General features: G+C 38.2%; 1 protein-coding gene across 2 annotated transcripts; it reads right to left on the reverse strand.

The window, feature by feature from the left end:
• Positions 1-582: 582 nt before the first annotated feature.
• slc12a7a (solute carrier family 12 member 7a) lies at positions 583-17,046 on the reverse strand. Of its 2 annotated transcripts, XM_079453172.1 has the most exons (25): positions 16,521-17,046; positions 13,775-13,860; positions 12,449-12,577; positions 12,147-12,293; positions 11,904-11,958; positions 11,678-11,808; positions 10,704-10,918; positions 10,252-10,421; positions 9,760-9,927; positions 8,970-9,068; positions 8,793-8,850; positions 8,490-8,667; positions 8,148-8,266; positions 7,527-7,625; positions 7,179-7,298; positions 5,952-6,056; positions 5,693-5,861; positions 5,414-5,609; positions 4,533-4,702; positions 4,321-4,452; positions 4,107-4,214; positions 3,130-3,299; positions 3,003-3,017; positions 2,168-2,301; positions 589-1,777 (listed from the first exon to the last, which is right to left on the reverse strand). In XM_079453172.1, exons 1-25 carry the CDS (start codon positions 16,642-16,644, stop codon positions 1,686-1,688), a joined length of 3,189 nt encoding a protein of 1,062 aa, XP_079309298.1. In that variant the 5' UTR covers positions 16,645-17,046; the 3' UTR covers positions 589-1,685. The 2 variants fall into 2 exon arrangements, with proteins under 2 accessions (XP_079309299.1, XP_079309298.1); XM_079453173.1 differs by lacking the exon at positions 3,003-3,017 and having other exon boundaries at positions 583-1,777.
• Between the last annotated feature and the right edge of the window lie 915 nt (positions 17,047-17,961).

The raw sequence follows: 17,961 nt of genomic DNA on the forward strand, positions 1-17,961 counted from the left end.
TTGACCCTGGTTAAAGCTTTAGGATCTCCTAATGTGACATTCAGCTTACAGCTATACAATATCTTTGCTCCTTCTCAAGAGGATCAAAGAAAAATGGGAAACACAGATGGAATGTGTGGCTATATAAAGAGAAAATAATGTTCCTTTCTTTCTTGTTGCCATTCAAGACAATTTATCACATTTCACATAATATTTGCTCATAAACCGAATAAAACTCATTACTGGTTAAGATTATTAAAGAAAGTGGCCTGCATGATGATGTCAAATTTTGGTAAAGCTGTGTGGGATGATCAGTAAATAATAGACCATCATCACATTTTTATCCTCCATCCTTGAACAGAAAAACCCATCATGTAGAGAGACCCATCATCTTGTCGATTAAAAAAGATGTGTGAAATTTGATCTTTTTTTCTGTGCTCATTGGTCAAAGAATATATACATTTACAATCAATTGGTTGTTTGCACCATTATACTAAATCAAAACAGACTTTTAATTTATAATTATATATTTTAAATATGAAACACTGGTGATAAAATGCTTTTTTTACGTTGAAGTCTACAGCAAAGCTTCCACAGTAAATTCAAATTGTATGTTTTTTAATCCGTTTGGTCAGTAGTCGTGTTACACCATGATTTTCACAAAAGAGAATTACATTGTAGTAATGTGTCACGGTTTGTTTTCATCATCCTCAATTCGTCACACACAACAACAGCACTGAGGGGTAAAAATGCCAAAAACAATATTAAAGGGACTAAAACAACACACACAAACAAAAACAAAACATGAACACATTTTTTTCACATTGCGATGCTGGCATGACAAACCATTGTCTCTAAAATGGTCATTGGATCAGATATATAAAAAAATAAATCTTAGGGAATTGTGACATTCAGTAGGTTTGCAAACATTTTCCCCAATGAGTAGTTTAATCATATAGTGTATTTGATTTATTTGAACTAATTTTCCTTTTTCTCAAACGTCAACACCGTATTCTCATATGCAACTATAAATTAATACTATGAGAAAATCCACTTCCTATGCAGAGTTAAACACTATTAGAAAAACATTAAGGCTTAAGTTTGCTTTATATTTCCATATAATTACTGCGGCTTACTGGAAGAAGTCTTACAGCAGTATATGACATGGTTTGCATAGCAGCAGACAAACCATTTGGTTTGGCTCAAGTCATATCACAACTCCTACTTGTCCTGTATTTTAAAAGCAATACTGATATCAAATCTAAAAAAAATAAAAATCTAACTATTATTATACACAAAGCTCCATAGAAATGTTGGACATGTCTAAAAAGTACACAAACAGTATATACAGAATATATTACAAACTTGAAAAACCAGATTCAACACTATTGTCCCTGACAGGTGAATGGCTTTGGATTCAGAAATAAAATATCTAATGTCACTCTTTTCAAGCCTTATAAGAACAAACTAAATGTTTGGCCTCTCTCTATTCAAAAGGTTTTTAAATACCACATTTTCAGCCCAATGGATATGATTCATCCTTCACCCTTTCTGAATGTTCAGTTATGGCCTGCAGCTGGGGTGAGACAGCTTACCCTGAGTCCACCTGTACAGTATCTGGCCAGCTCTGGCCTTGGGCGAACTCAAGTACTGAACGGCCTCTTCTCAGAGAAATACTGTCGTCCGTGTTTTGTCCTTGTTGGGGGCTAAGAGTAAATAGTGATGACCTCCCTGCCTCCACCTCGGACCAGCAACACCCGGTCCAATCCCTCTGTCAGGACCTCGAGGAACTCCATGTCTGACATCACCGTTAAGGAAGGCATTTAAAGGAATAGATGATTTCAGCATTAACATATATCCAAATAATTCATCATGAATGTAATGAAAAAGGGAAGAAGTGAATAAGGATGTGCCCATCAAACTAAATAAATAGACAAACATTTTTATACTGCTATATTCCAAATGCGCTGAAGCAATATGATAGCTCTGTATGAAATAAAAGTTTGGAATGACATGGGTGTGACTAAATGACAGAATCTTCTTTCATTCATGTACACCGTAATTCACTATAAATAAAAATAAATGTTAACATCAGCCAAGATGCTTTACAGTATGAATCAAGCAACTAACAGCTCCTTTCAAGTAACGCGTTGGTTGCCACTGTAGGGGATTTCACATGAAAGGATACAGTTCTCCTCTCCACCCTTGCTTTTGGGTGGTCCCGGCATGTTCAGCAGCACCAGATGGGCTCCTTGAGACTTGTTGACCACGACCTCATTCAGTTTGACAGCAGTGTGCATTCTTCTCACATTAGCCTGATTCCTATGAAAAATCAATTCAGACCATGACATTCAGCGTCACACACACAAAAGAAAATGTGGATATGCGTAAAAATGAAACATTCAATATACAGAGTATAATAAAAACTTAAACTACTGTCCAGATTCAACACCGTTGTCTATAAGCAGACCTACAGCTTCATGAAATACATTCTTAGAGGTAAACAGAGCACTTAGAACAAATGAACTTGTCCTACAAACCAATTATAATATTTTTAACAATGTGATACCCAGTGACAACAGTGTTGTGGGTGTTTCTTGATGGGTATTTCATTGAAATGCAGAAGAACTGTGTTCAGGTAAGCTTTGGTTGTAGGCTTTAGTTATTCTTCAAAAAAGAAAAACAAGTGAATGAAACGACTCATTTCTGTTGTCGTAACCCTCAGCACAAGTTCTGTTTTTCTATAGCTTATAATAATGATTGTTAAGTTCAGCTGTCAGGTGCAATTTTGATGAAAATGCCAGTTTGACATATTTGCAAGTATGTTAATAACGTACACAGAATGTGTAACCCGTTTTTCACTCACAAATGTGACTTAAGCCATAGCAGCCCGCACACAGGGACACAATAAATCATGCAACGTTCACAATCTGCTAACACACATAAACGTGCACATGAAAACAAAACACAAGTCCTTTAGACACACAAACCACTTGGATGAGTCAGAAATGTCTGAAACTTACAGGTTCTCCCACTCTCTGGAAGAACAAGACAAAAAATACAGAACGAAATCATCAAACCGTGACAAACCCATCATGATTAGACTGATTCATGCAAGTAAAACCGGTCTTTATAAATCAATGGGCTCACGGTTTCATGTTGAAGATGTCCCGCACAGCCATGTTGGCATCCCGATGGCGATTCCTCTCACTGATCAGCTTCTCTTTGGTCCAGGTCATATGGACCCGGTCAGAGGTGGGCGTGGCCTTGTCATTTAAAGTGGCATGGGACTTAGTGTTTCGGTCATGAATTAGCTGGGCCTGAAGAGGTAAAAAAAACATTGTTTAAAACAATGAACTTTTTTTATAGTTCTCTGAAGATGCCGTGTCACAGCAGATTGGGCCTAGGGAGACTAGACCTATTGCAAAGAAATGCGAATTAGTAACTAGACTTACTATTGAGAGAGACACACCAACATCCTTATAAATGTAATAAATAAATGTCATATACAATTGTGGGAAACAAAGGACTAGTTTCACATATCTAAAGTCAACTAAAAGATGTTTGTTAAAACCCTCATGCTCTTTTAGAACACATGCAGCCATGCGGTTTCCAAATAAAGTTCTGACATCATCAGGGCCACAGTCACTGACCTATACTTTCATACTTACATAGTAAACTGTGTGTTTTTTAATTGAGTTACCCAAGTACTAATAAATCCAACTCAACTCCTAATTTAATAAGATAGAAGCTGTGGCTCTGTTATGCCTCTCAGTGTGAAGAGAGAATACGTATCGAGTAGAGAGAATGTGAAAATGGAGTGAGTTATCAAATCTTTGAGAGGTAAACCCCTGTGCTACCTCCTCGTCCACAACTATGGTTGGTACTTGTAACTTGTTGGGCAACGGTTTCACCGCACATGGCTTCCTCCTTACGGAATTCCGTGATTCGTCTGCGATGCTTTGAATCTGACGGTCGCCACAGAGCAAACAATCCAAAATTTGTTAAGCAGGAAGGAGAGGCCTTGTGTAACAAAGAACACTGACATATTCTCATGACTTAATTTGGTTCTGCATCTATACAGTCCTAAGAGAACCGAAAAACAGATGGCGGTGGAAATATGTTACCTCTCTCTCACGCTCCGTCTTAGAGAGCTGCATCTGCTTAAGCAGCTGAGAACGTTGCTCCATCACCAAGGTCTTCTCATAGGTGAAGGCTGAGATATCACCTGCATGCTACAGTTAATAACAGAAAGACAAGTAAAGTCACACTTGAAAGTGCAGTTTTCAAGTGCGGTAAAGGGCAAGTAACACACTGAGTGGTAATAAAAATAATAATCACCATTTCAACAACTTCCACTTTAGCATCGATGCGCAAGTGATACAAGAACATTTGCAAATCTTTCTTCATCTGAATGCTGTTGTCATCCATCTGAGCCACTGTGAAGATCCTCATTCTACACTTTCTCCAAACCTAGACAAGGAATTTGAATGCAGGAAATTAGGTAAATAGACGAGTAGCTATGCCTTAAAAGATAATCTGTTATCTTGAACCTTGTGCTGACGGAGCAAAAATGGAAGCAGCATGAGAAGACCACCATCATGGACAATCCACCAGACATCAATGGTACCTTCGGCTAACCGATCTTGGTTTGTGGGGAAATGGTCGATGTTTTTCGCCACTAGCAGGGCCTGTTGGGCAGCTGTTGTCTCGCTGATGGTTTCTTAGGGGCAAAACCATCAGTCAAGATATCAGTCATGGTGAGCCATTAACCCTACTGTTTGTGTGTTCAGCCAATGATCATAGTATTGAGAGTTTGCTTTTAAAGCAATACATGCATAAAAATGTATGTTAAATATTTTCCAGATGTTTACTTTATCCCAACTAAACACAACACGAGTAATGTCGGTCATTTACCTTTGTTAAATCATGTTTTTATAAAAAGGCGTAGTGTGTTTTTGGTTAAAAAATACCCCAAAAAACATTTATGATATTGGTGAAAAAAAATGTAATATTTTGATTATAAATGCATGAGGTTAATTTTTTTAATACGGGTCCCTAAGACCGAATCACCGCGCATATTTTGATACATTCTTTTGATATATTTCACATAAATAAATAGTTTTGCATGAGTATATTAAAAGATAATTTTGTCAACATTTAGTAGCAGACTGCGATATAAACAGCCTCAAAAGAAACACGTTAACTCTTGGCCACAAAATCCCGTTTTAACTTTAAGGGATATTTAAATATTTATTTAAGCCTGATTTCCTTTGTACTAATACTGCATAACGGTTTAGTCATAATAAAGCTCGGCCACAGTTTCAAGTCTTATAATCTTCATTTATAATCTCTGACCTTCCCACCCTGTAACTCCTTAAGCCGATTATCTAACTTTCTGCCAGCACAGAATCAGAAAATGATGTCCACGCACCAATGAAGTTCCTCCTGGAGAGGGAGCTCTCGGATTGTTTCCAGTTAGTGGGCCAGGCCAGTAGCACTGCATTGTGTTTCATGCCACCCAGGCCTGCAGACTGAATGAGTTGAGAGAAACCATCTCGCAGGTTAGAGGTCACCACCGCGTGACAGAAGCCCTTCGTTTTCTCTTTTGCCATGGCTGTTTTGATACTCTATGAGTAAACATGGACAGGTTAAAAAATACATTTGCCAGACAATTGAAGCCTGCTGTCAGATACAGAAGCTTGGCCCTCACCTGTTCAGAACGCTTGGCATCCGTTCCACGAGCCATATAAGTCCCCTCCAGTACCGAGCAGACGATGGTCAGACCCCTTCCAGCCTTCAGCTGTGAGGTAAAGGACAGCAGACGTGGATGTTTCACCTCAAACTCAGAGTCTAGTTTCAGGAACACCAGCACCTGGGGTCTGGAAGAAGACTATGATTTTAAATACTTGCCCTGGATTCTATAAATGATGGAGCGGTTTATACACAACGGAAGTAGTGTGAATTCTCACCTCCAGTTCTTGGTGTGGGGCGGTGCCTCCTCTAGTTTAATGAGAGCGTAACGGGCTGCGTTAAGTGACAATCCTCGGATCCCATCTCCCCATTCCTTCTCCGCCCTAAAATGAGGAGGAATAAATGACCTCTTAGGTAACACATAACATGGAGTGATAAATTTCAATAATCCAGCAAGTCTTATTTAGTCAATTAGTAACCATTTTTAACACTTTCATGCATTATTTTATAAATACCTAGATCAGGATGTTTTGTTTTTGTAAAGCTCTTCAGTTAATGTCCTACACATTTTAAAGAGATTTTCAAAGGGATATTTCACCCCCAAAATGTCCCCATGTTTTTCTCACCCTCAAGACATCCAAATGACTTTTTTCTTTCATAATAATAACAATCGGAGTTGACAAACACAGCACTTTTCGAATGGATATTTCTCATAAACGAAAGCATCGATTGGCTTTAGAAGGCCTTTGTTAAACCTACGGAACCGTGTGGAGCAGTTTTTTTATCGATTGATGCACTTCAAAATCTCATCCACAATTCACTCCCATTCTAAAGACTGGAAGACTCAGGATACGTGGTATTATAACTTCGACTGCATTATTATGAAAGAAGAAAGTCATATACAAATAGGATGCCTTGAGGGTGAGAAAAACATGGGGACATTTAGTTTTTTGGGTGAAATATCCATTTAAATCTTTGTGCTTGTTTTTATTCTTAGAAACAATTTACCTGTCGACTGTAATAACCTGAATGAAAACTAAATAAAAAACTGAATAGGGTTGTAAAATATAAACATAACTTAAATACCATGAACAAACTTAGACCAATATTTTTAAATCAATACGTATTAAGCGAGCATGTACAGCCAGCCAGTTGTTATCTCTAACAACAGCTGAGTGATAAGGACCACGGATTTATTAGACAAATACTTGTCATATGGAAAAAAGGAAAATATTGATTTGAAATCATTTAGCCACTGTTTGATATTTTGTTTATGTTGGCATGAGAAAAGAAACAGCAGATAAATTAAAAGACGATTGTCAATAACAGATTGAACAGCCCGGTATCCACTGTTTTAAAGGGGATAACAAACCTAGGAATGTTGTAAATGATCAACAAGAATCAACAAGACGTTTATTTGAAGAGCTAAACATTAACCAAGAATAATAAATTCAGCTTGTTGTCCTAAGCTTATTGTGAAGTGAATCGTACAAACTCTTACTTACCCTCTGTATTCTATGTACTTGTAGATGCATCCAGCAAACACAATAACAACCAAAGCGTAATACCAAGATGATACAAACATGAGGGACAAACTCAAGCTCATCCCAAGGAAGGAGAGAGACCTGCGGATATATAAAAAACATCCACAAGTGTATTTAATGGCAATTCTAGTGAGCAAACATTAACTTGATTCATTCTGCCTTAATTTACATGCAGTTGGAACGACACTTGTGTGGTTAATGAAAAACCAATAGCCATGTTACAGCATGTGTTACAAAGAATGTGCACTAAGCCAAGCTATTAGGGTAATAGTAAACAAATTGCTCTTGTAATTATACAGTGTGACTAACCAGTGGTAGAACTTGAACCTTGGCCTCCAATTTGGCGTACGAAGAAGTGTTTGGACGGCACATGCCAGGTTTACAAAGAGGTAGCACATCAAGAAAAACCTGCAAGTAAATGGTGCAAAATGGAACAAGAAACTGAGAAAAGGTTCATGTTCACTCAAAAATAAAACTTCTTACCCTCAAGTTTATCCAAATCTGCATTTCTTTGTTCTGATGAACACTGAGAAAGATATTTGGAAGAATGCTTTTAACCAAACACTTTTTGGCCACCATTGACTACCATAGTAGGAAAATGACAATGGTAGTCAAAACTGTTTGAACGGTTTTCTGTCCTGCATCATTCAAAATATATTATTTTGTGAAAGACAGACCAAAGAAATCAATAAAGCAATTAATAAAGCAAAGTCTACTTTGGAAGTCAATGGTGGCCAAGAACTGTTTGGTTACAAATATCAAATATCTTTCTCAGTGTTCATCAGAACAAAGGAATACAGATTTGGAAAAACTTCAGGGTGAGTAAATGAAGACAAAACTGTGCTTTTAAGTAGCAAGACGTGATAGATAAGCACTCATTATAATCAAGATTACAATATAAAGGTAAAACATATTTAATACAACACTCACATTGACAGGATAGGCGCGACAGCATCCAGAGAACCAATGAGAATCCCAATCTCACAGATGACCGCAGTGAGCAACAGGGCCCAGGTTGGCTCACCATTGGATTTACTATGACCAAACACCTAGAAGAGAGACATGTTAGTCCTGCATCATCCCTTTTATTTATTGGAGTTGTCAAACAATGAAAGATAAACAATGCTTTAACATATGAGCTTTGATGTAGAGTACATCATACGTCAAAATGACTATACTGTACATCAAACAACTATTCATGCATTATGGGAGAATTAAATAGGATTTACTGTAGTATCAGCTTTCAGAGTGAAAACAGTGACATGTTGTTACCTGCAGGAAAGGTATGATGCCATCACATGCTATAGCCTGAAGGATCCTGGGGGCACCGGTAAGGCTCTGTAATGCCGCCCCACAGCAAGAGAAAAATGAGCCAATGACAATCACCCAAGGAGATGGCCAGGCAAGTGTTCCAACCACTAAAGTCCTTTCATTAACTGATTTTCCAAACCTATAACAAAAGCAAGCGTGCAAAACCCCAAACACAGGTGGAGTGCAGACAAACTATGTGACTGTAGGTCTTATTTATGCAGATTTAGCAACGTACTTTAATAGTTGTTACGAAACAGCACTCACTTGTCTCGTAATGCCACTCCTTCAATACAAGCTCCAAATAGAAGCACACAGGAAATGTCTGTTTCTCATAATTAAGGGGTTTATTTGACTGAAAGAAAGAGGTGAAAAATTATGAAAGGGCAGGCGGTGTTTAAATTCTTTGCCTAGAGGTGTCGATTAATGCAGCAAAAAAGATACAGATGAAGGAGGTGGTTGCTATGGCCAGAATTGTACCCGTGGGAATGGATCTTTGAGGGTCTCGGAGAGCTCCAGATCTGTTTGACCCTGCCATGATTCCTGTGAAAATCAGGGCAAAACAAAACATGTTTCATCATGCGCGTCCTGTGCTGTTTTTGAAAAGGTAAATTATATTTTTTGGAATTAATGTCTTCATAAAAAGACAAGGAAATAGGTCACAGTGTTTCTGCTATATTACTTTGTTGCTGTGGCGGGCGTCTGTGAGTGATGCTGGCTAAAAATTGCACATGAACACCCTCTGACGTTAAGTGGCAGGGATTTGAAATTTTATCATTCCCACTTTATCCCGGAAAAGATGTATGGAACAGTGCTCTTTTCATGTTGATAGATACTGTACTTGAAATATTTTAATGCTACTGAATTATTAGTAACATTTATGTTACTAAATACTTTTAATGTTAGTAAAGAACTTCCGTGTTTGAGGTGGGATATATCCCACTTCCGTGGTGTGTCATGTAGTACCACAGCGGTCAGCCAAAAAATAAACTTCTGCTATTTTTAAACACCCTTATTGGTATTACAATGGTAGATCTGGTCAATTTTATACATAATAAGAGGTTAATTCATTCACATCTTCTCTATATAATAGCATTTCAATAGTGACCAAATATAAAAAGATTCTTTAAAAATTCCTTAATTTGATCTGTTGAAAAATAACAGCATACGAGTTTGGATTGGCATTAGGGAGTATTCACATAGTTTACCCCAAACTAAAAAGAATTAACATTACCTGTAACCGAGGGGAAGAAGATTCCAACCAGCATAGTAAAATAGGTTGTAATGTCACGAAGGACATAACGTCTTGACATGTCATTGGTGTTAGGTGATCCTTGGACTGAGCTCAATCCATCCTTCTCCAGTGTCATCCCCTCTGGGCCATAGTGTCCCCACATATTTTCTATGAGAAAATGTAAAGCTTAATACTGTACATTTGCAGTACGGTTGTAAGTATCTATGAGATGATGGACTACTTGCACGGAGCTTTATGATATACTCTGGATTTGAAAAAAGGCTCACTAGTTTGTATGGTTTGCTATGTTATCTTATGAATACATCTCTGCATGTAGGCGCATTGATGGTTGTTACACGAAAGTTTTGCTAGTAGTCCATTAGGCAACACAGAATATCATGCAACAAGACTTGATCTTTTTCAAAAGACTTTATGAAATCTGATTATCATCAACTACTGATTTACACTAAAAGGTGTAATTTGAGTATTCACCTGATATGATCCCGCTGAGCATGCTATGGGTGACAGGTATCTTGGTCACGTTGTTATTCACAAAGTACTCATCACATGTTACATTTTGACAAAAAATGTTCCCCAGTTCTGCCTTTTCACACTTGCTGAAATTGTAATGTTGCAAGGTGCGATTGCCTAGGAAACAGATGCTGTTCATGTACAAACAAAAAACATAGAAATAATTAATAGAAACATTCGATATTTGTGCTCAAATTATTTGTACAAAGTTCAAATTAACATGTAGTTTTGGCATTTCTACAGAGTTTAAAGATCTGTATATAATTAACTTTTATGCACTTGCAAATGCTTCGCCAAAGTGCAAATGCTTCACCTTGGGAATTTAACCTATGGTTTTGCCATTGCTAGTGCCAAATTGTTATCCTTCATGGGGTATAAACGTATTGGTATTTTAAAATCAAAGCAATACTTACTGAAAATCATTTGTCTTGATGGTGGCCTGAATGACCCCTGCATATATGGCCAAAATCGACAGAACCACACATGACAGGAAGACCAATGACAACTTGTTGACATATCTTACTCCAACAAACACAACCAGTGTCATGATGACTAAACAGCAGGTCCCATACAAACGCATGTTGTTATCCATAGCTTTAAACACATCGATATTGCCCATTATGTATGTCTGCAATAAATGATGAAATAATTAATTTTGGTCATGTCTAGAGAGCAATTAAGCTTGAAATAAGAGAGTACAACGTCTAATCTTGGTATGACGGAATCTGTCAACTTGAGTTGGCTTAAAGGGGTCATATGACACAGAGAATATATATAATATATATACAAAACTAATATAATAATTTGTTTTAGGTGTAATGCAAGGTGAATACACAATTTAAGGTTAAAAATGCTGTATTTTTCACATACTCTGCATGTTTGTATCTCCTCTTTGCCCCGCCTATCTTAAATGCACAGATATTTTACAAAGCTCATTGCTCTGAAAAGCGAGGTGTGCTATGATTGGCCAGTTAACCAGTGCGTAGTGATTGATCGAATACTGCAAGCGGGTGGCGGAAATGTAATGACTCTTACCGTATTTGGAACATCAGGTTCCAAAGCAATTGTATTGACAGGTACTCCCTCCTTACTTGCGTTTACATTTGGGTGGTCTTAGTCAAATCATACCATGAACTGACGTAGATATTTGGGGGTGTGGTAACACAAGCCTTTTCAGGCAGGTCTGGGTGAGCATTCGCTTTTAGAAAGAATGCATCTTTTGTTCCGAAAAAATTTGACTAATACATGAATGGGCAACTTATAACACACCAAAGACACAGAAAAATATGCATTCGCTCCATATGACCCCTTTAATGCTAACACCAGCTGTTCTGTAGTGTCAAAGAAAAGGATAAGGGTTGTAGTGAACCACCAAGCATTGGCTTACCAAGAATATTTCTATGGTTCCAAGTACATACATAGATCCTGCAAAGGTAGTGCCCAGATAGAAACACAAACCAACTGCTCCTCCAAACTCTGGGCCTAATGCTCGAGAGATCATGTAGTACGAGCCACCAGCTAAAGTAAAAAAAGTATCATATTGAATTAAAACACACACACACACACACACAGTCACAAATTGAACATTTAAATGTGAAACATAGAGGTCATACCAGGCACAACACCATTAGTTGCAATTGCACTCATGGAAATGGCAGTCAGCATAGTCTATGGATGAGAAGAAATGGTAAATGATAAATGCACTTTGAAGAGTGGAAAAGGGCAAAATAAAGTTTTGTATATTTTGTGTATGTCAATGGAAATAAAGCTATAGTTTACATGTGTCTGTTCATACCTGTACTCCATCTGGGTCAAAACAGATCAAAGAATAATATAAACAATGTGGAAAAACTTACACAAGAACAGCACATGAAGACAATAGCAAGAGTCTGCATGATGCCCGCTGTACCCACTATCCACGTGAGTCGTAAAAACAAAATCACACCCAAAATGTTCTGCATGCAGGGCAGGTACACACCTATAAATGTGCCCATCTGAGGGCCCTTTGAACAGAAAGCCAGAGAAAACATTTAGGCTTGGCAGAACAAACACAAACCAGTAAAATTCCAACAGAAGCTGTGGGATGCAGGAATGTATCTGGAGCACAGTCAATGTGTGTTTATGAGCCTTTTAATGTTGTCAGTGCAAGTCAACTTACATTTACAGTCACCCTTTTGATACCATCCTCACTTTCAGCCTCATGCTCGATGACCCCCTGTGTAATGTTGCTGTAGTTTGCCAGTTTGTTGAGGAGAGACGCCACCATTGGAGTGCTGTCCATCTCTTCCTGTTTAATACATGAAGGAATATTTAAATGTGACATTGCAAGAATTCAGACACACTGTAAGTCGCTTTGGATAAAAGCGTCTGCCAAATTCGTTAATGTAAATGCAACATTCCAGTGTCCATGGAACACCTGATTCCTGTGTAAGTCGTAAGAATCACCATCGTAATTTCATGAAAAATTTGCATGTTTTAGTCCCGTTTTGTTTGTTTCTCATATTCTCCTCAGCCTATGAGCTGGGTAATTTGCCACCCAGTGGATTGTGTCCCAGGGCGTGTCCCGACATGTTAACATGGGAAAGTGACGTCAATGCATACCCTCTTTAGGTCGTCCGCCATAGTGGAACGGTGCGAGCAGACTGTGTATGATTATGAAACATATTTATTGTGGTGTAAACTCAAACATTATATCTGCTAAATGAACACAGGAGAACAACGAAAGGTTATCCCTTTTTTCGGGAGTTTAAATCCTTGTGGTTTTCATAGCCATGGCTGAGCAGTGCAGTGTTGGGGCAGTCTGGTCAACTGTAAGTGACGACAGTGGACCGTTCCAAGAAGCCGGACACGTCTGCCCTGGAGTGCTTGAGTCCGAAATCTAGTTATTTATATCTCTGCTAGACTGTATGCTTTCGAATAACCCTCGCGGTGCTATGATGTCACACCGATCGCCTTTGTTGCATCTCTAAATCCAATTCTTTTGAAAGTTTTACAGCCCTGAGTCCGAACTTTAAACAGATAAAACGTTTTGGGGACCAAAGCAAATGTTTCTTGGAAGGCACCTCTGCATCATCTCACCGTGCCCATAAGGGGGTGCCATCGTCGCACAAAGAATCTGCTCAAGAATCATGGTAGCGATTAGAGAACTGTATCAATTCATTTGAGGTGGGTAATTTTTCATCCGAAACGACCGTTAAACGACCTATGATATGTCACTCCAGAGTGCCATTCGGAAGTGGATTCATTTTACGGTATCTATTAGTGCAAGGCCGCCCCCTGGCATTACGTGTGAGATTTACCGCTGCTTCTGCATACATGCAAAAGTAATGTTTTAAAGTAAAAATGTAATCGTTTTTTCACATTATTCTAAAAGTGTATGATTTACGACTTGAAGTTACAATGGACTTGTACTGAACGCTCAACGTAAGAGACTTTTTTTAATATTGTGTGCTTAAATAATGAAAGTTTCGTTTTAAACTTATACCTCATAGAGGGCCATGTTCTGTCCATAGATGCTCCCATCGTGGTCTGTACTGATTAAGGAGCTGGTTTCTCTTGAAGTGTCCTCTCCTGGCAAGTGATAAAACTAAAATAAATATTCCTTAATTTTCAGTTCACACAAACTGATTTTTTTTATTATCAACAAAAAGAATTATTTACAAACATTTGTGTATATAATGAAATACAACATATATATATATCAAAGTCAGTTCACACAATGTTCATCCGCGCCCACATCCAAGTGTGACATCAGAAGCCACGCCCATATCCAGTGTCACCTTGTGACTCAAATCTCTGTTTTGCCCAGACATGGATGCGGTTTCTGACATCACATTTGGATCTGGTCCGGGTTGGATGTCCAGTGCAGGATGCAGCAAACCCTCCAAGGGTCAAACATTACTCACTCCTGCATGCTCAATATAACACTTCAGTCATTTTAAAATCATTTGCATTGTCGTGATCTTTTGATGGTGCGTGTCAACAACTATGAAAATAGGGCTATCTGTAATTTCTTGCAGCAAAACCAGTTTTCCTACTTTCTTCTTCAGTGAACAGGGGTTTTACTGTGCCAGAGCGAATACTGCGTTTACTGTCAAAAATGAAAATTCTGTCATGAATTATTCAACCTCTACAAATTTCTTTGTTCGGTTGAACAAAAAGAAAGATATTAGGAAACAATGCTTGTAACCAAACAGTTCTTTGCCACCACTGACTACCATAGTATGGAAAATGGTAGTCAAAAGTGCCCCAGAACCATTTGCTTTCCTGCATTCTTCTAAATATATTTTCACAGAAAAAAAAGTCAATGGGGGTTCAAGAACTGTTTGGTTATAAGCATTCTTCCAAATTTATTTCTGTGTTCATAAGAACAGAGACATGTTTACAGATTTGGACTAACTCGAGGGTGAGTAAATGACTGGATTTACATTTTTGGGTGAACTATTCCTTTAACCATGCGGTGCTTTTGTGGATGCCTGCTGTTTGGGAAATACAGCCGAGGCAATGTCAGAAATACTATGACGACTTTACTTAGGCATTTAAGAAATAAACAAAACAACATTTCTGATGCCGTGTAACAAGATCATTATTCTGGTTAGTCAGGTTACTCCGTCGCATAGTGCAATTACGTGACTTTTGGGAGGAATTTATTAGGCAAATGCGTTTCCATCTCCCATTATTCACATTAACCATTTTTCGCAAAAATGAAGAACCACCTCAAGCGGGCGTAAATACTTTTTTGAAAATTAATGCTTTTAAATGAGGAACTTAGCGTTTCCGTCACTCGTTTCTGGTGTGAAACTTCAAAATGAGAATAAAACCAGAGTGGTGGAAACCCGCTTGCTGCCTTCAGATTTAGAAAAAACAGTTATCAGCTGCTAACCAAAATAGACGTTTACCTCATTTATATATTAACGGAAATGTTTCAAAGAGAAATGAGACATGAGGAGTCTGTTCTTCAGCAGGCACTGCTGAACCTAGTTGGTTTTAAATACGATTATAGGAAAGAGAGATAAATAAAAGCTATAAAAGTAACATGTTGATGAATTTTAGATTTGAGAGATTACAACAAATTTGAGAGATTAAAACAAAAACTTCATTAACAGGTAGTTCATTCAGTAAAGTAACGGCAAACAGATTGGTCTTAACTAATAGCTAGAGACTCAACAGCTGTTTATATAGTCTAATGTTATGATTGACAGGATCATATAAAAAAGTTTTTCCTGAACCTTTGTTTAGAAGTAATCTAATGGGAAATGTGTATTTCCCCGACATAGGCTTTCCACATGAACAACAAAACAATGACAACGTAGTAAAACACTTTCAAGGCTTCAAAAACATCCTTTTCCTGAGAACTCAAAGACTCTCTGTGTGACATGCAACATTTATTTTATGTAAATACTAAAACCCCAAAGGGATTAAACTGTAACTTTTTTAATCATGGTTATCTTCCCACATTTTTAGCAAACTTAGCCAAAGACAGTCATATGGATTTATTATAAATATGGTCACGTTTAAAGAGGGCTTGATAACCAGCTGATGATACAGTCACCGTGCAAAATGTCCCAAAAGCCCTGAGGGTACAAAACACAATTCGACTTTTGTTTGTCAGGGAAATTGTAAATTGGGCAAATTAAAGGCGGGGGTCATAATGAGCCAGACCAGCTCTGTTTACAAAACAACAAAAAAGCATCTGGATTATGCAATTTAAATGTAAATGGATATAAACACTATGATGGTTATGCCCAATACAAGTGTGTCCTATAGTTCGGAAAAAAATCATTAAACATCAAGTTATGCAACAAATGAAACCTGATGCTCCTCGAGATGCCAATATGATGACTCTTACTCAGATTAACTTTGAATGAAACACACAAGAAAAACACCTTGAGATCCTAGTGCCAGATTAGAAGAGTAAGGCACAGAAGTATTTGTACCAGTGCCACACGTTTTAAGGTCATTTATAGAATCTGGAGAGAGAAACAGGAAAAGGGATAAAAAGGGACCAGGAAATCACCACTTTGTTTATACGCCAAGAGAAGATGACTTCACAAACACATGGTATAGCCAACACGGCACTCACAGACTCAAACTTAGAGGCAAAAATGTAAAGGAACAAAACATTTTCACACTTTCTTCAAAAAGACAAACAGGTTTGCCTTTCTGTGGGCATGTTTAGGCAGACGATTCAAACTTAAGTACAAAGTAAGCTCCCCCCAGAAAGTTCTCACCTGAAAAGAGTTCAGCCGCTGGGTCTGACCCCTCCCTGTCTTCTTCATTTAGGATCTGTTCATCATTGCCTTGTTCTGATAGTGGGCTATCCTCCACCGGCACCACTGTAAAGTTGGTGGGCATTTTACCTTCACACCATGTGCTTTTCGTTTGGTTTCCTGAGACTTCCTCTCTCTTTGTCCCAAGCACCTGAAGTCTTCTTCTTTCCAAAGTTCGAAGTTCTCCTAAGTTTTTCACAACTGTTGTGAACTGTTCAGACGCAGTAGCCCACGTGATCTCTTTCACCAAACAAGGAGCTTACACAACTCCTCCCTCTAGACGTGGTTCTCTCCTGTCACAGACCTGGTGCTTCCTGTTTTTTTTGCTAACTGCTCTTCTCACTGTACCTACGAGGGCTGGCGATATACTGGTGATTGTTTGCAGTGTTTAAGCCATGTGAGGGTGCACATTGATGGGAACAAAAGGATCAATGTGGCATTCCTTAACCACAGCCCAATTCCTTGCCCCACCCCCTCCAACACTCCCAGTCTAAAAGGAAACATGTGCAACAATTACACCATTCACAGGAACCATTAGGAGCAGCAGTAAAACTCAAAATAAACGCTTTGTTTTCCTGATACGTCCGTCATTGAAACATCTTGAAGGTGGAGTGTATTCTTTCTCAGAACTTGCATTTTAAACGTTGATAAGCCAGATTCTTTTTGTCAATTTAATTCAAATGGGTCTGCGAATCCTCCATGTTCTCTTTTGTTGTGTTAGGGTGTGCTCATACACATGCATGATGGATCAGCACAGACAACATGTCCATGTGAGACTGGCTGATAAGGTTCTTGGTCGTGACACTTTGCTGAATTTACAGGAACAACCTGCATAAGTAGCTGTTTGCTGTGGGTGCGCTCAAATGTGCTGTTGTTTCTGCAAACTAATTCATTTAGCCTTTAAACCATGTTGTGATCTGTGGGATCCAGGACATGATAAAAAAAGAGTTAAGCTTAAGTTTATATATTGATCAGTTTACAAATATTGAGATCATTGGAATACATTGAGAACAGCTCATTTGCATACAAAAAGCTATTAGGAGAACAAAGAATTGTGAATAGATCGCATTTTCTGATCTGAATTTATTTTGTTTATCTTTAAAATGTTTTCCAGGCCATTGCTAAAGTATTTACACAGGTTGCCCCCTGTAAGCTGAAAGAGCACAAAACTCAGTCTGATGATTTTTGTTACTTCAGCTTACGTGCCTCTAACACGCCAGTAGATGGCAGTCTGTCTACTTTTTGTGCTTATGTCAGGTTTTCAAGACAGAAAACTAATAATATAATTGATTCATTGTGTGTAGATCTAGACTTACTTACACCCTTATGATTGAATCTTTTTGCAACCTTTAGCCCATCTAAAGAAAGCATGTAAAATAGAATCAGCCTTCTTCTTTAATGC

Source organism: Barbatula barbatula, assembly GCF_947034865.1.
Source record: "Barbatula barbatula genome assembly, chromosome: 3".
Taxonomy (NCBI): Eukaryota; Metazoa; Chordata; class Actinopteri; order Cypriniformes; family Nemacheilidae; genus Barbatula; species Barbatula barbatula.